Genomic DNA, 24,637 nt, shown 5'->3' on the forward strand with positions numbered 1-24,637 from the left:
CACATGGTTATGGATTTCTTCTAATTCACTGAGGGGTCTTGACCGTATGCTATACTACGCCGCAGGATTTTGACTGGGGATAAGGGGGTCTTTATCGTATATATATAGTTCACCAAGAGGTTTTGACCACATTTTAGAATTGATTATAAGAGGTCTTTGAGACCCGCTTTCGTTCACTGAGAGAGCCCGAGGCCCGTGTCGGAAGTGATTAGCCTGAGGGCAGTTTACACGCGTATGACTAGATTACAGATTTTATTCAGATGGTAAATTTTTGAGGAATTTTCAAGTACATTTGATGTGATGAAATGAATGTATAGATTTCAAAAAATTATATCATGATGATGAGATGATATTTTTCAGTATTATAAGGATGTCTCATATCTTGATTATTATTATATGCTGTTATACCGTGAACTATTAAAGGATGTAAACTCGATATTAGTTCAAATGTATAAATGAGAAAGTATAATTATTTTTGAACTTCTTCACTGAGCTATAACTCATATATTTTTTCACTATTTTTCTTATCAGGTAGCAGTTGAGTTCTGAGCATCTTTAAAATTGAGCCTTGATTTTGGAGACTGTTACACGATAGAGTTTGCTCGTATGACTCATTTCATAGAGTGTGTAGTCAGTGTTTTGGGACAGCGTTCACTCTTAGATGTGATTTTGCATCACTTATATATAGTTATGTGACTCAGTATGTATTTTGCATCTATATGTACATTTCATATTATTTTTAGGGTAAAATTTGAATTTTCGACATTTCTCTATTATGTTGTATTATTTTTGGGATTTATGCATAGTGAATTACAGGTTAGTTAGTTCTATTTGCAAGAGAGATAATGCCGAAATTTTGTTAAAAATAATTTATAAAAAGTTACATATTGTAGTAGCCTTGATGGTAGGTTCGACATTTGGTACCTATCATTAGCACATGCTACATTCCGAGTCCAATAACGCTACATGGATGGGTCATGTCAGATCGATTTTTATTGAACTGTCTCGTTTAAAAATTTAAGCTATTAGAAAAGATATACGGATAATTATATTTACTCTATAATACAACTCCTCAGTTTTTATAAATAGGTATGGCTATTAGTGGAGCTAGGAAATGTGGAGCCCAAAATCTATGAATTATGTATATATTATTTCATCTTCCTCGATCAATTTCTTTTTCATGTCCACATGTCCACCCAAAAAAGTAAAATATGCTGTGTGATGGTTGGCCTCCCATTCCTCTGCCTAAATAGATGATGGCGAAATTTGAACTCATGACATCCTTTAATTTTGAGTCATCCCATTTAAAAGTTTAACTTATTAGAAAGAAAACTTCCATCAAAATTTGGTATTCAACACACTCCTCATGTGGAAGTTGTATTCAATCTTTCATCACAGCAGACATAATGCACGATTTTCATAAATGAGTGGAGACGAGACTTGAATTCAAGACATTTGCACATCTGAATACCACAAAGAATCATCTTATAGAGAAGTTTACTCTTAGAAAAGATATTCATATATTTGCTTAAACTTAGCTTTCAACGAACTTATTGTATGTGTAAGAAAACTAAATCACGAAATTGATTTGGTTTAGTTTTAGATATGAATGGATTTTAACTCTCGTTAAAAAAAATTAAGGGGTTAGAAATGACAAAAAAATAATTGAAATTTTCATAAATCGACGGTGGCACATATTTGAACTCAAATATTTCATCCGAATAAACAACTTTGGCACACAAATCGCAACATAAATGTAACTATTTATTCAAATTGACTTGTGTTGTACCCAAGAACACTTTAGTATATGCTCCCTCTGATCCTCACATTTTTTATTTCGTCACCTCAATTTTGTAGAAGACAAATTTGCAAGTGACCTACCGATTCTCAGCTATTTTCGAGCGTTGAAATTAATTTGGAGAACCATTACTGGGAGCACTATCAAAAGGTACACAACTTAGATTGACTTAATTATATTCTACTAATTAATTCTGTTTAATAGAAAATGGAAAATTCACTTATTAGAAAATGAACTCGATTCAGCACAGAAAAATAAATTCAAGCTTATTTAGATGTCGAGCATGTTAATTTCGAGTTTTGCGCAGTTTAATATAATTATTTTATATTCAAAACACGATCTTAAAATGTACAATTAATACAACATTTGTATCAAGAAAGGCTAAGACGCACTAGATGACACTAAAATTCACTAGCATTGTTCAATGTGGCACGTAATTTTATAACCGTTGGTTTAGAATGCTAATCAGAAATTTCCCATTTCTCCGATTATTCTTTATTATAAGTTGACCTTACCAAATTATACTTTCTAGGAGTAAAATAATTGCTTGCTTTCCTCAAATTAATGATAAGAAAGATTCTTTAATGAAAGAAACATTTTCTCGTTATTTTAACTTAAAATGTTCAGAATAAAAAAATAAATAAATAAATAAATAAATCTACTTACGAAAAGAAGTTACTTATTTATTCAATTCAGTAATCTTCATGTTCTTTTCTCAGCATGATGTCTTCTACACAAACTTGATGCCAAGCATGATTTCTATGTTATGTATGATCATGCCTATCGGCATATTGGCTGAATTAGATTCCTTTTTATCAATCGAAATTGTAACCGCGCTACAAATTGAACAAAAGGACATAGAGATATAAATAAAACAACACTAGATATACACACTGATTTGAGTGGCTATGCACATTCTTTGTATTCAGATAAACTTCACCAAATTGGTGTACAAATTTTACACGAAAAAGGAAAGTTCAAGGCACAGTACAGAGAAAAAAACAAGAAGAAAAAAAAAACCATAAAAATTACAGTTCATATCGCTTGAAAGCTGAAAAATATGAGGCAAATTTTCCAAATACAACTGCCCCTGGATGATGGATTCTTCAATCCTGTTCCCAGTTCTTTCATGGCTGCTTACACCATCTCAACATCGGATTCTCCAAATATTAAATCAAAATAGATTCTGGATACAAAAATGATTTGAGAAAGAAAAAATTGTACTCTGAAGAGTTGAAAGAGCTAGAAGCATTAGTGATGCAAACGAAATTTCTTAACTAGAAACCTTGTAAGACTGCCCCAAAATGAGCAGGCCTGATCTCCTGGCTTTAGTGGACAAAATAAAAGCTTTCTACTGCTGATGTGGCAAGAGAACCCTTTACATTGAAATGAGTACACGTTGAAAGAACTAATGAGATTTTATGCAAGTACCCAACTGTGACAATGGAAGCAAGACTTAGACCAACCCTGGTTCTTTCTACTCAAAATGATGTATGATACAAAGAAAATTAAGAAACATGGGTAAATGGTGGTGGGATCGCCGGCTTAAAGTGTTGCGGAAATCAAAACTTGCCAACTTTACAGTTCGGCACCTTAAACTACTAGGCAGCACGAGAATGGCATGGGGTGTGTCATCTTAATAACACCGTGACAGACCAACAAATAATCACATGGTCTTGTTTGTCCATTCAGCATATTGGAACTGTTCACTCTTGAACCCAATCTCCAAAATTCAACTTGCAGTTTGACTTATCAAGGTAGTTCTTCAGGATGTTCCTGAAAGCCCCAACCACATGATGCTTGTGCATGAGTTAGTGACAACATATAGATGATTGTATTGTCAGAAAATGTTAATGACCCGACATGTTGAAAGCAACCCCGCCCGGAATCCACACGAACACACACATTGAGGTAAAAGAATATGCACTGGACTTGATGATGCAGCCTTAAAAAGAAATGGCACGACTAATGGAAAACTTGGCCCATTCAGCAGATTCCTTGATCAAATGGTCATCTGAAGACAAGCACTCATTTAAAAACTCTTTGCTTGACAAAGATTGCTGAATCAAGGAACCTGCATTACTTCCCAGAGTATCTGCCAGATCGCCAAGGACACCAATAGCAGTTTTCATCACAACATCATCCCTAAGATAGAATAGAAGAAACCTTCAGATAAAAATAAAATAGAAGACTTTGAAACCAAGAACCAGAAATTCAATAAATTATACTCACATATCTTTCTCCATGTACATTCTATCCAAGAATTGCAGGATGTACGGTGCATATGGGATCAGAAGCTCGGTTTTAGGAGAGTTCTTGAAGCCCTGCAATATACCAGAATACGCCTCCAAGATTCCATTTCTTAGAAGATTAGTATATTCTATCATCCCATCATCAGCACCTGATGTGTGGGCAGACAACTCTGCAGCACTCTGGAGCATGGGCATGGCATACATCAGATACTTCTCAAAATTCTCTCCAATTGCCAGTGCTATGTCACCAAAGCACGAAAAGATTGGGGGCTTCACAGATCGGTGCAGCTGGTTGCTTGACAAGTCTTTGAGAAGCTGAGTCATTATCCCATCGCAGTAAGGAAAAATCTTATCCTCCAATGCCCTGCAAATATCCCCCACAACACCAACCGTAACAGCACAAACTTGGTACTCCTCAAAGTTCTGAAGACCCATCTCTAAGGAATTGTAAAATTCTGGCATGTACTTTGTAAAGTCTGGGCCTGTCGTGTAGGCAAGCGCACCAATGGCAAGCACTGCTTCCTCGTGGACAGTGGCACTTCTACTAGCAAAAACCCTGAGAAAAAGATTCATAATCTGATCTGCATACTGCAAGAAGGCATTCTTAGTGCCATCAGATGCTCCTAGTTTCTGAATAATGACCTGCAAGCACCCGCAAAGAAGGCCTTGCAATTCATTTTGCTTTTCTTTCTCATCCGATGAAGGCTTCTGTGACTCAAGAGACTTGTGAAGCTCTGTCATGATAACTTGAACCAGTTCCAATATTAAGTGAGTTGTTTCACCAGGTGAGCACCTAACTACTTCATTCAGTGTCTCATATGCAGCAGTTCTAAGTCGTGACTCCCCAGCATCTTCCCTGTGAGTAGCATTAAGTAGAGACTGAACAATTGCTTGGAAATAAGGTGTTAAAGGGGATGATGAGTCCACATCCTCATAACCTTGGGCTAGAAAATAGAGGGCGCCACACACTTTTTCAGCAACATTTAGAGCATCTTGCATGCTTTGAAGCAGAACTGTAATAATCTGCTGGCAGTTTGCAGCAGTAATAATGGGCATCTCCACCGTTGAACCATGAAGAAATTCAAATATCCTTCCCAGCGTCCATGCCGTTGTATCCTTCACATGGCTGCTTGGGTCGTTTGTTAAAGCAGTGAGCATGAAATTTAAAGCAACGTTGACGATAGGCATTAATTTGTCTGGTGAGGGACCTTCCAGTATGGAACCGAATGCATAAGTAGCAGCCTCTCTCTGCCTCCAATCAGGTTTTGTTATATTCTCTTCAATAAATGGCATGACAAGTGGCACAATATCATCCCCTACAGTGCGGGCAACCAAACCAAGGCAAGTGCCACCAGCCATCGCGAGATTCCAAGCACTCTCATCCTGATCCTGATCCTCCTCTTGCTTAAGAAGCGTCTCCAGGAGCATAGGAACAAGTGCAGGGATAGCCTGCTTGACAAAATAATAGCACGGGACTTCAGAGTCTGCATTAAAATCGCTTCCATACTCATCCAGAATATCGATCTCCTCATCACAGATAGAGCTCCAAAACTCAATGGCTTGAAGAGCAACTGGCTCCACATCTTCTCTGACAGCCTTGGATGTAACGTTGAAAATGTCTTGGATGTATGAAGCTAATTTCTCATAGTATATAGACCCAATAGAAACCAAACATTCAAAAGCAGCCTGACGAATTTTCACCTCAGGAGAGAGAGTAGCCTCACAGACAACTCTCATTATGTAATTTCGCTCCATATCATTGGAAAAGTTTGCCTGAGCAAAGCCAAGAGCATTATACAAAGCTTGGGTAGCAGCAAGTCTAACCTCATTGTTACCTTCATTAGCATTCATACCTTGGACAACAGCTGTAAGTATCTTATTTACTTGATCTTGATCAACAACCTCCGAAGCAACTTCTTCACACATATACCCTAAAGTTTCAAGTGTAGCTTGCTTAACATGAGGTGGGACCTGATTAGTATTTGATAAGAGGGATCCTATCAGCTCAGGCCACTGTTTATGGGGTAGCTCGATGCCTGCAACCTTTGCAATGACTTGTGAAGCAGTTGACCGAGCATCAGGCACAGGAGAGGAGAGTGTCAGTAACAAGCAAGCCTTGATTTGGCTCTTCAGGGCCACATCTAACGATAACCATCTTTGTACAAGCTCATATTTTTTATGTTGCTCTTTGGCATCCAAAGCATTTTTAAGAATCAAACCTGATAGTTTACGACTTTCAACTGGCTTCTCCTCACTAGCAAGCTCTCCAGAAAGAGATAATAGGAAACCAGGAAGGTTTTGCTCCTGAATCTGGTTTAAAGTTTCTTCAGCATGTTTCCGCACCGTTGAATCAACTGCTTGTGCACTTAGAAGAACCTGGGTGACTTCCATAGCAATATTTTCCCTGCCAATGTCACATGGATTGACAAATTTACCATAACAAACAGGAAATGAAAACTAAATAAAAATCTTGAGTAACCTATGGACTTCAAAGAAATAACAATTTCAATCTGGACAAGAAGAACAGCATAAGAAAGAACAAATTTTGATGCTTGGTGGAAAAACTCAGGAAGAAATAGATAAAAAATCATTGGCAGTATACCATGTAAAATTGAGAGTGAGTATTCCAAGCATTACTTTACATAGCCTTGTTATTGTGCCACAAGAGCACTGGTTTCCATTCATTGTAATGAATACAGGGATAGAGTAGTATTATACAATATAATGCACTTGAGGATGCCGTGCTTATACATTGTGTAAGATTCAAATTCAGAAATTCTCATAGTAGTAGAATTATGACAATTCTTAAAGTAGTAGAATTTTTGAAGAACCAAATAGTAAAATAAGCGCTGAAAACATTTTTGCCTATTTACAGCTCGTTGAGTAAGAAATAGATATACCACATTAATATTTCTCTGCCTTCTACAGTTCACTGCACGACAAAACAAAGTAGAAGCACAGATTTGTCTTTCCAGAAAGACGTAGACAAACAACTAACATTTTGGTTAGTTGCTGACATTTAAATTGAAAATAATGCACAGATTCCCCCACAATAATAGATAAATGGTGATGATAACTTCCATAACCACTGGCAAAATAGAATATCGGTCCATTAATCTTCAAGACAGATGGTGACAAGATTATTAAGTAAAACAAAATCAGAACTTGTAAATCATTAGTAAATTCACAACTTGAATAAACCAAACTGAACTTCCAAGTATATTTATTATACTATTCCAATGTGAAAGCAACAAAGTACTTCAATTAGAAAAGTATTCTGAAGTATCATACAAGAATATCAGTTAACAATATAGTAAAGCAAATTGACGAAATCAGTTAAAACCCTTATAACTTCAGCAAGCAAAACAATCAATCAAAAAATACTACAACCAACCAGAAAAAAATCAGATCTTCTCATTCTACACAAAGTTTATAAAATGCAATACACACAAAACCACATTTCCAAAGAATGCGTCACTCTCGTAATAAAATCATTTATCATGAAATCAGATCTATTTAATACAAAACAAAATCAAATAATCCTCCAGTTATCACCCAAATTGGCACACCTATTACCATGATTTTAAATTGTGGAATAATTTGACCGTATAAAAAAAAAAAAAAAAAAGAATTAAAAAAAAAAAAAAAAAAAAAAAAAAAAAGAGGGATTCAGACAAAATTACCTCAAATTTCACTCTCGGATCGATATGAAAAAACCCGACCCCTCCGAAAACCCTGAGAGAGAGAGAGAGAGAGAGAGAGAGAGAGTACAACCATGTAAAGCAGGACCGGGTTTGAATTAAGGTTAAATTCACCGATGGCCACCATATTTTAAACTTAATGTTATTATGGTCACCCGACTTTATTTTATTTCTTCATATCCACTCAATTTTATATTTAGTATCACCATGATCAATTAATTTCATATAACGTTTCACCATAGTCAACCAATTTCTTTTGCCCTTTCCACTAATTTTAAATGGGTGAAATGGTTAGTTTACATTACATATAAAATAATTTTTTTCTAAAAAGAGTTTTTAATTTTTTTTTTAAAATAAGTTTTTTTTTTAAGGAATTTTTTAAATAACTTTTTATTGTATTATTGTAAGTAATATTTTTTTTTAAAATAAGCTTTTATTTCATTTAAAAAAAATTTTAAATAATTTTTTATTTCATTTTAAAACTTTTTTTCTAAAAATAAGTTTTTATTTTATTTTTTTAAGCAATTTTTTTTTTTTTGTAAAATAACATTTTATTTTATTTTTCTAAGTAACTTTTTTAAATAAGTTTTTATTTTATTTTATTTTTTTAAATTTATTTTATAGGTAAAATGCAAAATTACTGTTCACCCCTTTTAAAATTAATAAAAAATGTGAAAAGAAGTTGGGTAATTATGATGAAACATTATATGAAATTGGATGAGCATAGTGAAATAAAATCAAATTAGATGGTCATGATGACACTAAGTATAAAGCTGAATGGCCTTAGTGAAACAAAATCAAATTGAATGATTATGATGATACTAAGTATAAAGTTGGATGATCATTGGCGGATTTAACCCTTTTAATTAATTATGCATATATAATAAATGCAATCTGCATATTCAATTTCGCAGTATTTAATTTTTAGTTTTTTTTGGGAATTATTGGGTGTTGCCTAAAATCAAATTTCATCACCTCAACCCTTGTCACATGTACTATCAAAGGCCCCTTTTCGAGCAACAAAATTCTTTACCTTTTCATGTGTAGTGGAGCCTACCTCAACTTGCTTATTTTCACTCTTTTTGTCCATTTTTTTCATTCGTCATTCATCAACTTTCATGTTTCTTTTGAGTAATGCTATTCCGTACGGTTGATGTTAAGTACAGTTTAGGTCATAACTACATGACATTAAGTCATTGTTTGGCCTCCATTATAATGAGATTTTAAAAATAATGTATTTTGGAATAGTAATTTTTTCGTGTAGTTAATAAAGAATGAATTTTTTTTTTTATTTAAGTAATAATATTATTTTTATTGAAAAATATATGATTGAAAATGAGATAAAGAAAATTGTATTAAAATTTTAATAGGGTCCAACAAGGATTAAATAATGTATTCAATTAAATATAATGTCATATGATTAATTTAATTGAACGTATCAAATTTAGCCACTGATGCTAAATGACATTACTCTTTTTTTTTTCACATAGTGTAAACCATTACATTTTTATTACAGTGAATCATCCTGCCAGTGTGTTTAAGTTTGATTATAGACTACTAAGAAAAGTAGTTATAACGACTGCTTAACATCATTTTATCAAGTTCAAGTCAATATCTTATGGATTGTTTTTCTAAAATATGTAGAATAATTATCGATCCTCTTTTTGTAACAAGTTAAAAGTTTAGATACTTTTACATTCTTTTTTAAGTTTTTCTACAGTTACACTTGGTCGTCTTTAATGATTTGATTGTGATGATTAAGTGGTACGATTTGCCCCAACACTCCTTTTATTTTCACTTTATTCTCAATATACAACCACATTTCAGACACAAATCTCACGTTTTCTCTTTATTAAAATGTTTTTTTAGTTACCTTAAAAACCGTGTAGTTAGAGTCTTGAAACAGACTCTATAACAACCCATTTGCAGTTCAAGTTACGAGGAGGAGGTATTCGGTAGTTAAACAAAACACAACAACGAACAAACAATTCACACGACTCCCTTCTTTGTTTTTGTTTACTTCAACATCCTAAGCCCCAGTTTGAGCTACATTATTGTAAAAATGAAAATGAAAAATATAGTCGTTATGAGCCTCACATAAAAAATAAAAAGTCAAATATGATGACTTAATATGATGAATAACAGTCATATTTTTCATTTTAATGAGAAAAAAATGGAGTTCAAACAGGGCCTAAACATGCTCTAAATATGATCAGTAAGAAACTTCTAGGGCACAATGAATTCTTGAACAGATGGGAGCAAAAGCGATATAAAAACATTGAAAAGCTTTTCAGATTCACCCTTGAGCAAAATAACATCCATCAAAATGATGTATTGATGGTTAAATAATAGACATGTAAGACTCGAAAATTTTTGCTAAGGATAATGCTACTTGTACATCAAGTATTGTTTATCGTCCTCACATGAAGGGATCTCACTTTGAATAAATCATATTTTATTTGAAAGAAGCCCCCCTCCATGTGAGGGAGGTGGACATCCTGATGTACATGTAGTATGACTCTCTTGTTAAAGGGTTAGACTTTCAACACATATTATAAAAATTCCCTATTTAGAAGATCATTTTCTGCATATGGATTCTTCGTGAAGTGCATATCCTGTACTAATATTTCAGTGAAGTGAAATTGTAAAAATGACTTCTCAACACTCTTTTTTCGGCATGACATCATGATAGAAGATACTGAGCAACCCGAACACACAAGCCAACAAACAAATCATACTATTTCACTCTATATGTAGAGTTATATCCACTTGTTGCTGCAAATTTTCAATATGAAGAAAATTTTCATCCCTCTCAATCTCACAAAAAATTATCCGTAACAACTCCTTTATATGAAAACAGATTCTCCAATATGTATTTGAAATTGAACCCAGAGTACACCTACTAGAAGTTGATGATTAGACTTCACACACTCCACTTACAAGCTTCAATCAGAGTAAGTATCATAGAATAAATCCAAACAAAATCGAATCTCTAATTAATGTTGAAATAAGTTTTGAGTAATCCGAGCATTTCAAGAGTTCCTATAGATCAGTATTCGTTGCTGTAAAGAGTTTTAAACATCGATTCTTTCAAGTTACAAGACACAAAATTAGAGCTCATGATTGATTTTTTCGATACATTTTATATTTATGTCCCTGGTTAAGAGATTTAAAACACTAAATAATACACAGGATAAAGAAACAAAATTTTCCTTGAGGCCAAATCTCTGATGCTTCATATTCATGTCGTAATGAAACAGATTGCAGAAATGATCCTAGCATCCGCACGAATGCTGGATCTTACGATGAGAGATTTTTTCAACCCTTCTAATTCGTTTTCAGCCAGATATGCAAGGAAGTCAAACAATTTGTTGCATCAGAGTTCATCATGGAAGCCATCATCTTCAGAACCATATCTTCCGTTATCATAAACTGTGTTGTAGAACGTATGGTCGTGATTAAGCATCTCATCGAGCGTCAATTTTCCATCTTGGTTATCGTCAGCCTAAATCAAGAAAGGGGTTACATAAGCGCGAAATGATTTCTTAGAATATACATTTCAGATTCATGATAAAAAAACTTTTGAGCTCCGCCCATATTTTTATGAAGGTGAAAAAGCTAAAATCTTGTTCAATACACTTATAGTCATGTCCACTACTGTGTATCGAGCACTACATAACAACAAATGTGCACTTAAATGAAATAATTTACCTCGTGCATTAGATAGCTTGAGTAATATTTGGCATAGGTCAGTTCACCAGGATTCAGGTACTGAATCATAGGTTTCAATTCTTCCACTCTCAGAAATCTGTCAAAACGCATATTGACCCAATCAGAACACGTTTTCTTCTCTAACGAGAGGGTTGATGCCAAACTCTGGAAAATAAAAACTAGTTTAGAGATTAAATACAGTACTTGTCTTTATCGATGTCAAGTTTGTTGAATAACGCTTCAGGTGAATGATATTCTTCCCATCCCGTTTCAAATTCAACACAAGTCCTGTATGAATCATAAGCTCCTGCCTCGAACTCCTCCAAGCTAAGTTTCTGATCGTTATCGTAATCCATCTGCCTGTAAAATTTAGATAGAATGGATGTGATTAGCAGAAATCACATGTAAATAAAAGTTAAGTGGGCACTAGAAGATTAACCTTATCTTGTCTCTTAACAGCCATCTTTTTATCTGTTCATTTCGACTGTCCTCTGGATGCAAGAAACTGCAAAGGAACATAGTTCGGATGATTCCAACTACAGTGGAAACACGAAATATGTACAAAAAAATCAAGTAGAAGTGAATATTACTCTTGAAACTCGTAAATGTTGAGAGTTCCATTCCTATCAGCATCGGCATTTCTGAATTGTTCCATCCACCATCCTGCTTCCCCATGTTTCATGTCATTCCTCTCTGTTTCACAATTTCCGAATTAGAACCCTATTGTGGGAAATATCCTATCGCTCCATTTGGCTGGGAAGAAGTGGGAAAATGAAGATAAACATAACAAAAAAGTTAGTCAAAAAACATTTGATTCTGACTTGATAATACAATCTTTTTCCCCCTTCCATCAGTTGCACACAGCCAAATGATGCAATTATTGATAGTAAATGAAACAAAGGATTTGTCAAACGAGGCATCATAGTAGGTAGAGATCATCAATTCCACTACCACTGTCATCCATTTATAAAAATTGTGCACATGTTAGGCCTTAATCTCGCTGCTAAGGAGGGAGCATTTGGAGATTAATTTAAAATGTGTGGCATCTAACAGCTTGAGTTTAAGTTTAAACTTTTAAATGGGCTGGACAATCACCTATATCTTCTTTAGAGAATCGAGGTAAGTACTCCGAGAATGAAATAGCTCCATCTCCATCCTCATCGCGTGATTCCAACTCCCTTTTTGTTATATGATGCATTCGATCAAACGCCTGATATACAATCCAAGCTTCAAGCTCCTTAGCATCAACAAACCCATCTTTAGGTTCCCTATCCAAAAGTGGAAACAAAACCATCAACCTTAGGTCTATATTCAAACTCCCATCATCATAAAAATATTTTTTATCCTTCTCTAATCCTTTTCTTTTTCCCTTCTTTTCTTCTCCCATTCTTTCCATTTCTGCAACAAGAGGGTCAAAAACTGGGATAGGAGTTTTCAGTCCCAAACGTCGAATTAGGCCGCCGCTTGGGCGGTAATCTTTTCCACTAGATTTTATATTTTCTGACAAGAAAATTAATAGGATGAAGACAATGGCCAAAATGGTGCAAACCACCACTACCTTCGGCATTTTCCGGTCTAATAATGAATGGAAAAGATTAGGTTGTTTATGTCTCGCTTCATGTTTTCTGTCTGCGGTATGAATGATATGTTTCCTGTTTTTACTATTATTGGCATGGAAGAATAATGACCGTTATTTGGCAGTTGAATCCTTGAATTGAGAATCTTTGTTAATTAATGGCTTAACATAATTTTGGGCAAAGTTGCAAATACATCAGAGTTGTTTGGTGCCAAAAATGACAAAGAGCATTCTTAGCTAAACTTAAAAAGTTTACTTATTAGTTAATAATTTCTTCATATGTAGAATTTAAAATTAAGTTAATTGTTATGCCAGCAAAACAAGAGTAGAAAAAGTAAATTATCCATATACGTTTGAAGATAAAAGTTATTTTCAAGATGAACCATTTAGAATGATGAAAATTGACATTTTCTAGTTCTCAATATTTTTTTAGCTTCTCATGGATTTACTTTTAGTTAGATATCATTGTTATCAAACTATTTCAATATATTTTTGAGATATTGGTTTGAATTTCATCACAGAAATTTGATTTTATTTTTATTTCAGTTTTGACTCTCACCAAATATTGGCTTCCTTTTCTTTATATATTTTATTTTTACATACCCTACCAATAGGGTTGGCAACGGTTCGGTTATGGGTCAGTTCGGCCAAAACCATAACCGCACCATCAAATTTTTGACCATACCATAACCGCACCATAACCACGTAAATCGGTTCGGTTCGGTTCGGTTTTTATCTCGGTTCGGCACGGTTCGATTCGGTTAATAACCACGAAAATAAATTATTTTTTATAGGTTCATCCATCAAATTGATATAAAACAATTTATGAAAAAAGTCAATGAAAACAAAAACACAATATTCTAAATGAAAATGCAAACATTATCAAACAATATTCCAAACGTAAATGTAAACATTATCCTAATTTTCAATTGTAAAATACAAATTTAACAAACAATATTATAAATATAATAATACTAAACTTTTCCTTCATTCTTAATTGTTGTGCATTGAAGTTACATGATGCATTCATCCCTACAAGTCTTACTAGTATGGATCAGCATTCAAAGTTGATTCCTATTCATCCTTGGCAATATTGGCACGTCTAGAAAAACATCGAATTTTGTTTTTACATGATTGGTAGTAATAGAATGACTAACAAATGTAACAAATTTTCGGAGGCGACGACGATTTGGACCGTAGAGGCAATGGGGCCGTGCGTGAGTTTGTGGTTGTGGATAGTAGGGTTTACATTTATATACTGTCATACTAATGCTATTATGGGCTAATGCTAAGCAGACTGGCTGAATGAGTCAGGTAGATGTAATGAGGAGGGGAGGGATTTTGTTTTGATTTTGATAGAAAAGTAGTGTAAAGTCCATTATCAATTCAATTTTTTTTTTTAGCGGGTAATCGGTTCGGTTTCGGTTTGACGACGTAAATACCATACCCGCACCATTACGAACCGGTTCATTAAAATCAAAACCATATCTGCCCCATTGCACCATCGGTTCGGTTTTTTTCGCCCCATTCGGTTCGGTTAACCGCGATTTTCGGTTTTGACGGTTCAAATTGCCATCTCTACCTACCAAACATGCTAGAATATTATACATGATACACCATTCTATTCATCTTTGCCAAGAGAAGGGCATTTGGTTCCATTTCCTATCCACCAACCTTCACAAAACCATTGTACAGCATAACATGATAAATGTAAGAGAACACAATATCACCGTCACGTGTAGAAAAATATGAAACCTAAACTGTTAATATCACGTGATCATCCATAGTAAAAAAAGAAAAAGAAAAAAAAAAAAGGTTGAACCCCAACCTTGAGGGCCCCCACCGTCCCGCCCCTAGAGCTTTGTGAGGGAGGTAAATCGCGGGATGTGTTCCAGCAGGCCAGGGAACAAGAGTTGCTTGTACATTGCGCTTACAAGGAGTTCAATTCCATGTCTCAAGAATTGAACCAACACACTGCGGCTGCCAGCAAGACATGAGATAACCTCACTCCTGTCCTTTGCACCACTGAGCTATACTCCGGGGGGCGATCATCCATAATATCATGGAGCGTTGGAGGGCTAAGACGTCATGGGTTTTAGCATTTTTAATGAACTAACTAAAAGAAATGTATATTTGAAAAGGACGGTCAACTAACGTTTTAATAGTAAAATGTAAATCTTACTTCTTGACAGTAAACAATTTTTTTGTCTCAAAATCTCAATAATATTATCGCGCATCAAATTTCACTATTCGAAGAAGTCCGTCAGGAGTACAAAAATATTTGGATACCATGGGAGCAAATACAAGTAGAAAAGAACAAGCTGCATCCTCAATTAAATGATTCCTAGTTAAAGAATAATACAATGCATAAAACATTAATTTCTGCCAAATATATTTTCATTTTCGTTTCTGTTTCACTGCTGAGTGCAAATCCCATTTGAGAAATCCCCTGCCAACTCTCTAAACAACAAAATTTCCTCGTGTTAAACTAGCATAAAAAACTTCTATTCTTCACGACTTCTTTGCTCCATCTTTAAGTCAGTATTTGCATTTACCATAGCCTGAAAAATGAAGAAGCATAAAAATATAAGAAACTTAAAAGGCAATCCACGTTGCGACTTAAGCTAGGCTGGAACTTTTACGGGCAGTTCAGCAAATTTTGACCTTGTATATATACACATACATATATTTATCAACATGCTTGGATCTTTTTTGGTGATAGCTCCAGTTTGTCTGAAGTCACAATCAAAGTCTTTTTTCATCGAGGCTTGATAATATGCATTCATGGCATAGGCAGCATGAGCTCGAACCGTATTAGGATAAAAGCATGCACCACTTTCTTGTATAGGTTTGCAATATTCCATATCCAATCCACACACATAATCAATATTTCTCTGCAATGTCTCTTCATTTGCCCCTGATTTGGGAACACACCATGTTTTTCCCTTTGGATCTGGCTTAGGTTTCACCGCTGGAGTTGGGTAAGACGGAAAATTAGCTATAACCTGCCAGAGCCAATGGCATGACAGATTAGACAATATTGAATGGTATAAAATGAGAAAATTTTAAAGTACGATACAATATTGTGTACCAAATATGTAGCAAATGTACAAAAGTATCAATAAACATGCACTATGTTGATTCTTGGCAGCGGCAGCTACCGTTGGCCTTAAGATCCCTATGTTGTAGACCGGTGTCAAATCAGGCTGGAATAATCCGAAATTTCTTTCACACGTTGGCCCTTGCTTTAGATCCTCGTTAAAGAGCGCGAAAATGTACGTTTCAAACGTTCTGTTAGGCATGAGTGGTGTCCCAATCCTGGATGTTACATGCTCCACAAGTTTTCTGTTGTATTCGGCTGCACTTTCAGAATCGACCCCAGCTTGCCCTGTGTCCCCTTTCGAAGGCCATCCGGTCTCGGCTATGACAATGTCAACGTCAGAAAAACCGAGGAGTTTCATTGCAGAGAAAACTGCATCCAACTGTGCATCTAGCATGTTTGCATAGGTAAGTTTTGTGTTTTCATCAAGAACCCCTGCATTAGGCCTAAAAAGTGCATAATCAAGAATATCAGCCGATGACCCGAAAAATGGATAGGGGTTAACCATAAAAGGTGAATTTGTGGCCTTAAGGAAGCTAAGCAATGGCTTGAGCACATGAGAATCATAACCTTCTCTAAACTTCCCAGTTGAGGGGGGGCTCGAGTTGGCCAATATACCCAGCGAATGCGGAGTAGAAATTTGTATCCTCCGATCCATCGACTCTCCAACGAGGACCATATGGAGCGTCTGCATTGCCAGAACAAGATTTACTATGAGCAACTTGTTGGCAGTCGATAGTACTTCATTACCTACAAGTATTCGGACTATATTGGTTGCTGGTAAATGTGGCACAATGTAGGCTTTCACCCATTGTTGTGCGTAATTTAGCTTTGTAAAATGTGGGATTTGATCATTAGGCACAGTAACGGTTATGGCAATGCCAGTGTGTGCAAATGCCTTCAACATTTCAGGGTTGGCATCAAAAAGCCTCACACGGTTGATAATGGTGGATTCTAGTAGGAAATGTGCAACATGTTCCGGGGATGGAAGGTTGTTAGCTACCGTCCCATAGTTTACCCCGATTGATCCATCTGCACCTGTAATAACAAACGAGATTCAAACTAAGTCTTATTATCGATAAATTAGATAGTATTATAAAATTATATCCAGTACCGTACACCAGGTTCATACCTCGGATGTAGATTGATAGCAAAAGAGAAAATATGAAGGCAAGAAATTTCTCCATTGCTAATGCTGTATTTGGAAGGAAACTGTTGAGTGATAAGTAGGCAGAAGCAAGTAGACATGGTTAAAGAAGAAGAGTGTTTGTGGGATATACTTTTCTTTGTATTTGGGAGTTTCTTGGAGGAAAGTTATTGAGTGTGTCATGCGCTAAGGAATAATTATGGGAAAATAAATAGTTTTTTTAACTTTTTTCCTTGCTTAGTTAGCAAGTCTTTTCCATTTTTATATGAGGAAGGGAAATGTTTTCACTTTTCTAATCTATGTAGAGATTTTATGTGACAGAATGAAAGAAAGAAGTTGAAGGACCAAAATAAAATACTCAGTATATTGGGGACCTAAGATACAATATTCTCAAAAAGTAAAATTTTGGCGTTCTCTCCTCGAATCCCTCGTTCCCCCAACTTCTCCCTTCAAACCCCAACGCCACCTCGTCTTGTAAATTTTTAATTGATCGATAATAAAGAAATCAATGGAGAATTCCAGGGTTGTGGACGGGTTTGCGCGGTGGTTCGGAACCAGTGTTGCGGCAGCGTTTTTTGCGTCGCTGGAAAGGTGCTCATGCGTCAATCTGACTACCTATGACTCCGATGATGACGATGTAGAGACTAACGACGGTCCTGTGATGCTCACCACAGTAAATTCCGTTAATTCCACCTCCTCCTTCGCCTCCGCCACCACCTCCACCAACAATAATGCTGTTCTTCCTTCCGTCGATAGCCTCCCTGTCTGACCATTATTATCATTCGTTTCACCCATCGGTGATTGGTAAAATGTTTGCTGTACTCATTTGTATTATCCTGTTTTCCTTTTTTCACCATTCAATGATAAGGATTTTTGGATTTTTTTTTTTTCTCCAATGAAACGGCATTACCAAGCTGGTTATGGGATTTTTCTGGCTTGTATTACCCTCCCTTGATACTGTACTGTAAATTTTTTCTAGATAACGCACAGGCAAAAATTGTGATTTTTATGTACCGAAAATTGAATGGATTTTATTAAGTGATTCGAGTTTTATTGATTTTCTATTGGTTTGGAAATTGAAACATATTTGATCAATCAAGGATGGGAACTTTATTTCTATGATTTGTTTGCTTCTTCTCAATGAAAGAACATTACTAATGGTTGTGGCATCTTATTGGCAATGGTAACACATTATTGGTGCATAATACCTTTGAAATGAGCTGGATTTGTTGTTCTTTGCACGTGTTAGAGAAATTGACCTTATTGGGAAGTACTGCAGAAAATCAAATCAAATCAAACTAGAAATCCATCCTTCGGCACTCTTCTGGGCTAAATCTATTTAATCCGAAGGCAACAGATTCTTGCACGTATATACATGAAAAAACTAGCGTATTCTTTACAGAACTATTACTCGTAAACTTGTTACGTAGCCAGTGTTACAAAAAAACACTACTTCTGTAAGGCTAAACCGCCTAACTGTGGCACCAATTAGCTCAATATCAGAAGAACGAGAGAATGCCCCATGGAATCTCCTGGGGCAGGCATACAATGCTTCACGCTGTAGGGTTTCGACAAGAAAATGTCTTAGTGGTTACAAACATGAGGAAGGGTGAGCATGTCTGGATAAGCTTAGCTACTTTTAATTTATTTTCTGCTTCAAACTCCAGAGTTATTTATTTTAATGTCTATATAAGTAACTTATTTTCAACTTACCAATAAAAATAAATTATTTTATAACTCATGCCTATAAGTAAACTTTCAAGCTTAGCCAAACATGCTGCAAAGGGCAGACAAAATCATTCGGACCAGCCAACATACTACTAGACAACGTTCCTCACCATTTTTCTCAAATAACTTTAGACCACTTGGCCAGGAACTCCTCGGTTCCACTGTGATGATTGATGACCAAGTAAAAGATGTTATAACGAGGGTCCGAGGGTTTCTTCATGATACAGACGTGCATCTCTTATTGGCCTCTCTGTGCGTGAATCCATTTCGTTTCTGGGCCAACAGATACAGACTTAGCGAATAAACAAATCGAGGAATTGTTGAATTAAGCAAAGCAATCAATTGCAAATAGTGTACCTTAGTTTTTAATTAGCTGCTGGATTACAAACTTGTGGATCCGCAAATCTGAGAACACCCACTGGATGACTAATTCTTGACAGTGATACAGCAATGTGGATGGTTTGGCTCGGGTAAACAACTTCCAAAATCAACTTTATGTGCAATGAACTTGCTGTACATAACCAAATTGACGGATCACTTAAACAGGTGACCATAAAAATCGATCATATCCAATTTCTCAATGATCCTGCAACCTCGTTTTAAAATGGTGTTGGTAACCCATAATTATGGAATGATCTAATACGTCCATCCCATCCTGCGGTAACAATAACTAGACCCCACGCATGCGAAGTAGATGAATTCTGGCAAGAAGTCTTGAAAAGTTTGTATTGAGATTTACACATTTGATAAAGCCCAGTCCAGGGACTAGACATGGGTAGCCTTTCCTCGGGCCAAGTTGCAAATCCCTTGGGGCTGGAGTCCAAGATAAACTCTTGGCCCAAAGAGAGGTGAGTCGTTAACTTAGTTAAATTCTCTTCGAGTTTGCTCGATTTGAATCCATCCTCCAAGTTCCCTATCTTTAAACCAGACCAAGGTATTGCCACAGAAGCGTTAGATGAGAAACACTCGAATGATCTAATGGATTGCGAGGTAGAACATGGTTCACTATTGTAGTTCCATATGTAAACATTAGAATCCTCAGTCACTGAAACAATGTGCTTTCCATTTGAGGTCAATGAAGCAGAAATGTGGTTCCCAGCATCGCCTAGGCCTATAGACAGAGTGAGAGTATTAATCTAGAGAAATTAGAAAAACTAATACAAAATTCAACAGGAGCCCAAATCATATTATTCCTTGAGGAAATCCACCGCTAAGAAAAGCACTAGTTGCATACCTTGGTATCTCCCAATCACATTCATCCCACTAAGAATTCTAATTTGTGAATCAGCACATGTGACCAAAACTTTGCTCCAGTCTTGTGGGATAAACTGCATTTGTGGAGCATCAAATTAGAATCGAAATAAAGGTTTTATTTTTCAAGCGATCTTGCTCTCTCTATACATTTATCTTCTAATTAAAAAGAAGGGTGATGGACAACTGATGTTAACCTGGAATCCAGTTACCCTTTTGCGGGCCGAATTCTTTTTACTGGTTAAGCACATCTGCCCTTCTAGTTGGGAGAGATTATCTTACAAAAGATAAAAGAAAAAAGGCAGTAATCAATGCTTAGTCCCTAAAAGTGAGTATCGGTTTCAGTTCTAGTGCTAAATTATGGCATAATTGTAACAGAGTCACATGGACTTCAAAAGCAAAATCAAAACCTTAGAAATATTATTAGTGAAATTATATGGCATCATAAGAGCAAATGACCATTATTTTAAGGGAAAAAAAACCAGAAAATTCTACAAATTACCCGATATTTTAAAAAAATGACATATGCCTGTAATAGAGCCAATAATACCACCCTAAACAATAGAAAGAGAAAAATTCCATTAGTGCATCTTATAAATTTTTGAAGCCACAATTCCAATAAAATATTGTTTGCAAGTTCGATAAAGAGAATTGGAAGTGACTAGACAGTATTAAGGAGAAAAAAAATCTTATCCATTGTCGATTTCAATCCTATCAGATACTGTACCACAAATATCTGTAAAGGGATTAACAATCAACAGACCTGCCCATCTGGCCTATAGGAAACAGCAGTAACTATGTCTCTTATTTCAGTCCAATTGACAACTTGACAACCACTGACTGTCCAAATTCGAACCTTTCCGTCGATTGAACCACTGATGAAGTAATCATCATTCACCGGGTTAAACTGAATGCAGGTCACTGCACACAATCAAATTTATTTTGAGCAGAAGGAATACTTATATCAAAACCAAATTTAAAATTTCTTTCACAAGCTAAATCTATATGCACCAGGTTACAAACCATAATCACTATGCCGAAAGACCTTGAGACACTGCTCATATCCAACCCGCCACAAACGAACAGTTTTATCAATTGACGAAGAAAGCAGACACTGCAAGAAAATAGAGTAATATAAAATATCATTCATGTCCAGGCAATTTCAAAAGAAAAACCTACATTAGTTTTCGACCAAGAAAGATCCACAATGTCTCCAGTGTGACCTACAAACACGTGCAGTGGCCTCTCCAAAATCTGGAAAACCTTTGGAGGAAAGATGATACATGCCGAATCTTTTGGTTTCCTTAAACTCTTCAGTTTGTTGGTTTTATATTTTTCCTCCACGAGAGTCAATTCAGAGAGATTGTTCACTGAGAAGTATATGCAAGATTGATCTACTTCCGGAATATCCATATGATTTGATCTCTCATCTTCCACCACTTGCCAAATGCGCACTATCTTATCTTCACCAGCACTAGCTAGGTATTGTCCGTCTAGACTAAATTTCATAGTAAGGATTGACCCTTCATGGGCTTCAATATCTTGTCCAGTGAAGAGTGCTGAGAGTTCTTTCAACATTTTCCGTTTACGGCGAACCCTAACTCTCTGAACCTTGGCCCCCTGAATTCCACTGGGGCAATTGGATCTAGATTTATCAGTTCTCCCATTCCCACTGATTATGCACGGCGAGGAACAGAATCTGCTCAGCCAGCGAACTTTTATTTTATTCATTATTTTCGAAATATTTCCATTAATCTGAAATTCTGTCTCCCCAGGTTGCTGAACTGAAGGAGACAGTCGAGTAATGTTCTCAAAATCTGCAATTCCAACCGCCAAATCATCAACATTACACTCACAATCGCGTCCATCGTTTAAATTCCCGTTTCTACAAACAAAATTTTCCCTAGGAGTAATTTCTCTTACTGAATCCAAAATATCAGTGGACCAACTTGGTATACAAGGATCGCTAGAAGAAAATTCATCTTCAAAAATTGAAGTTCTTAGAACAGCCTCACTACTTTCCATTATTCTATCAGTATCTCCTCTAAAGACGCCGCGTTTACCATTGTCATGTACATCAAAGGAATTGTTTCCTTCTAACCTATCTAAGCTCAATTCCATCCATCTAATGAATTTCCTACGACGCTCCCTCACACTTCGAGGACTACCTATCCACAAATCATATTCACAATTATTAGCCTCAGCATTGTCAGAATCAGACGCAATGTGCTCTGATGCATCAAAGAATCGAAATTCTTTATCCTCATCACTTGAGCTACCCATAATTTTTCTTGGGTTCAACCCATAGAAGACTGAAACCTCGCGCCAAGAAACCAAAATTCTAAGCACTAGGCAACGCTGAAGTAGTTATCCCTTCCAATAGAAACCCTTCATGAAAAACGAGAACAGGTGTAAGATCCAGAAAGAAATAGCAGGCGACACAAAACATAAGCCCAAGAACTAAGGTTGAAGTAAAAAATATATAATTAAAAATAGAATAAAACTTAACTGAATAGAACCGGACCAGACCAGTATCTCAATTCAATAAATGCGTGCCAATAGGTTGGAATTGAATGCTAATTGAATTCAAAGTGTCAAAGCCAAACTAAAGTCTTTGTTATGGTTAGTCTTTTATTGAGTTCTTCTTGACTCACTAGTCTTGCCAAGTTGAGGAATACTAAAGTCTCAAATATTTAATTTCTTCTTAAAATAATAATTTGAGAAGTCTCAAACATGCAATGATTAATGACAAAAAACTTATTCAAAGCATCAATAGGTTCACCTGGTCAAAATTGAAGATTATCGAAAAGACTATGATTATCCTAAAATAAATTTAACAACAATAAATCTTTTTGACAGGGCCACGTATGCAGCATAGTCCGTTTAACAATGACTTTGTTTTAACAAAAATACATCTAAAACGAGTTATTACACTCCTTTTTCTCGTGAAATCAAAACCATCCAGAAAGGGAGACCTGATTAATGCCATAGAACACAAATTATGTACGTAAAGTTAAGATTTTTCACAATTTTTTAAATGATGGCGACGAAATTTAAGTAGAATATTTGCATGACTCTTTTCATTTATACATTTAAATCTTGTTTTTAACTACATGAAAAATATTTAAAATTTGTCAATAATCTTAATAATAAAGATTTTAGTTTATATAAAAATAATATTATTTTTAAATAAATTTAAAAAATATCTAATAAAATCATATAATGTCAAGTCAAACAACTTTAGAACATGAGTAAACACTACGAAAGGCAATTAAGTTTGTGCTAAATGCACATTTAACTTTTTTGAAGTTAGAGTTAACTGTGTCATTCAAGCTTGCATGAAAATCATCGATGGTCTCATCACCCTTCATACTAATCTCTTCAAATCTAATGGTCAACATTTGTAACTTAGAGTTTTTAACAACGTGAATTCCATCATGTGTGGTCTGTAAGATATCCCAAACTTTAGTAACCTTACACATAGACACACACTTAAATTCTTCTGGTGACAGCCATAAATAAAGCATGTTACTATTTCAATTACACTAATCTAAATTAGTCTTCGATCAACTAACTATAGGAGTGGGGGTGACAACACCATTAATGGTGCTAGAAGAGATAGTTCAACCATCGACTACGCTCAACCAAATACTATCATTTATCGATTTTAAGAAAGCTCTCATTCTAAATTTTCAATAGGCGTAGTTACTACCATCAAAATATAATAGGATAGACAATGAACTACTCATATTAAAAGTTAGGGTCAGGAATCGAATTTGGGCTCTAATACCACTGGATAGTTACTAGTTCGACAGTAAAATCACCTAGAGAGAGGTGAATATGTGAATATCGTGAAATTAAAATTACCTATTAAAGTAGCATGTCGCTTTTTAATTGTTCTAAATGTTTAGTCAATCAAGTCAAGTTTATCTTAGGTTAAATTGCCACAATAATCAATGAAGTAATAACACAGGATTCGTCGACCAAAAAAAATCCTTCACAAGATTAAAAACTCCGGGACCAAGTCAGGGATTTCCACTGTAGACAATAAGAACTTACAGTATGATCCAGCCTAGAAAAATCATTAGACTCCCTGATTTAATTCCTGCAATCTTCAAGACTCGCTGGAACGTGCTTCATTCACACCTGCTCACAATCTTTTGAAATTGTCTATTACCTGTGGATTACTAAGAATACTTTGTTCTTGTACTCTTCATGTGCTTCAGGTCTAACCTTCTTCAATTTTCAGCAACCTCTGAAAACTATTTAGAAAATATATTCCGGATTATGTTTAGAAAGTTGATGTTTTGGATTATGTGATTTAAATGTTTTTTTCCAACTTGTGGTTGATTGATCTCAAGAAGTAGAGTTGT

The 24,637-nt window shown here is 35.4% G+C and overlaps 5 protein-coding genes across 8 annotated transcripts; 1 reads left to right on the plus strand and 4 right to left on the minus strand.

Moving 5' to 3' along the window:
• Positions 1 to 2,685: 2,685 nt before the first annotated feature.
• LOC111406599 (importin subunit beta-1-like) lies at positions 2,686 to 8,841 on the minus strand. Its single transcript, XM_023035990.1, has 5 exons — positions 8,748 to 8,841; positions 7,068 to 7,214; positions 6,924 to 6,982; positions 4,031 to 6,507; positions 2,686 to 3,943 (listed from the first exon to the last, which is right to left on the minus strand). The coding sequence occupies exons 1-5, from the start codon at positions 8,839 to 8,841 to the stop codon at positions 3,745 to 3,747; spliced, it is 2,976 nt and encodes a 991-aa protein (XP_022891758.1). The 3' UTR covers positions 2,686 to 3,744.
• Positions 8,842 to 10,861: 2,020 nt separating this feature from the next.
• Positions 10,862 to 13,063, minus strand: LOC111406971 (reticulocalbin-2). Its single transcript, XM_023036321.1, has 6 exons — positions 12,558 to 13,063; positions 12,053 to 12,155; positions 11,902 to 11,967; positions 11,667 to 11,822; positions 11,463 to 11,559; positions 10,862 to 11,256 (listed from the first exon to the last, which is right to left on the minus strand). Exons 1-6 carry the CDS (start codon positions 13,027 to 13,029, stop codon positions 11,128 to 11,130), a joined length of 1,023 nt encoding a protein of 340 aa, XP_022892089.1. The 5' UTR covers positions 13,030 to 13,063; the 3' UTR covers positions 10,862 to 11,127.
• A 2,210-nt stretch (positions 13,064 to 15,273) lies between these two features.
• On the minus strand, positions 15,274 to 17,446 carry LOC111405648 (glucan endo-1,3-beta-glucosidase). Of its 2 annotated transcripts, XR_002704845.1 has the most exons (4): positions 17,271 to 17,446; positions 16,130 to 17,176; positions 15,722 to 16,043; positions 15,274 to 15,599 (listed from the first exon to the last, which is right to left on the minus strand). XR_002704845.1 is itself a non-coding variant. In XM_023034624.1 (3 exons), the coding sequence occupies exons 1-3, from the start codon at positions 17,323 to 17,325 to the stop codon at positions 15,663 to 15,665; spliced, it is 1,413 nt and encodes a 470-aa protein (XP_022890392.1). In that variant the 5' UTR covers positions 17,326 to 17,446; the 3' UTR covers positions 15,657 to 15,662. The 2 variants fall into 2 exon arrangements, 1 of the variants encoding a protein (XP_022890392.1); XM_023034624.1 differs by lacking the exon at positions 15,274 to 15,599 and having other exon boundaries at positions 15,657 to 16,043; positions 16,200 to 17,176.
• Positions 17,447 to 17,606: 160 nt separating this feature from the next.
• LOC111405650 lies at positions 17,607 to 18,338 on the plus strand. Its single transcript, XM_023034628.1, has one exon. The coding sequence runs from the start codon at positions 17,794 to 17,796 to the stop codon at positions 18,052 to 18,054; it is 261 nt and encodes an 86-aa protein (XP_022890396.1). The 5' UTR covers positions 17,607 to 17,793; the 3' UTR covers positions 18,055 to 18,338.
• Positions 18,339 to 18,621: 283 nt separating this feature from the next.
• LOC111405649 (WD repeat-containing protein 44-like) lies at positions 18,622 to 22,883 on the minus strand. 3 transcript variants are annotated; one of them, XM_023034626.1, is made up of 10 exons: positions 22,774 to 22,882; positions 21,444 to 22,652; positions 21,288 to 21,378; positions 21,028 to 21,185; positions 20,767 to 20,818; positions 20,462 to 20,541; positions 20,248 to 20,341; positions 19,371 to 20,124; positions 19,124 to 19,286; positions 18,622 to 18,843 (listed from the first exon to the last, which is right to left on the minus strand). In XM_023034626.1, exons 2-8 carry the CDS (start codon positions 22,545 to 22,547, stop codon positions 19,613 to 19,615), a joined length of 2,091 nt encoding a protein of 696 aa, XP_022890394.1. In that variant the 5' UTR covers positions 22,548 to 22,652; positions 22,774 to 22,882; the 3' UTR covers positions 18,622 to 18,843; positions 19,124 to 19,286; positions 19,371 to 19,612. The 3 variants fall into 3 exon arrangements, with proteins under 3 accessions (XP_022890394.1, XP_022890393.1, XP_022890395.1); XM_023034625.1 differs by lacking the exon at positions 18,622 to 18,843 and having other exon boundaries at positions 18,995 to 19,286; XM_023034627.1 differs by lacking the exons at positions 18,622 to 18,843; positions 20,462 to 20,541; positions 20,767 to 20,818 and having other exon boundaries at positions 18,995 to 19,286; positions 22,774 to 22,883.
• Positions 22,884 to 24,637: the final 1,754 nt, after the last annotated feature.

Source organism: Olea europaea, chromosome 12, assembly GCF_002742605.1.
Source record: "Olea europaea var. sylvestris chromosome 12, O_europaea_v1, whole genome shotgun sequence".
Lineage (NCBI taxonomy): Eukaryota > Viridiplantae > Streptophyta > Magnoliopsida > Lamiales > Oleaceae > Olea > Olea europaea.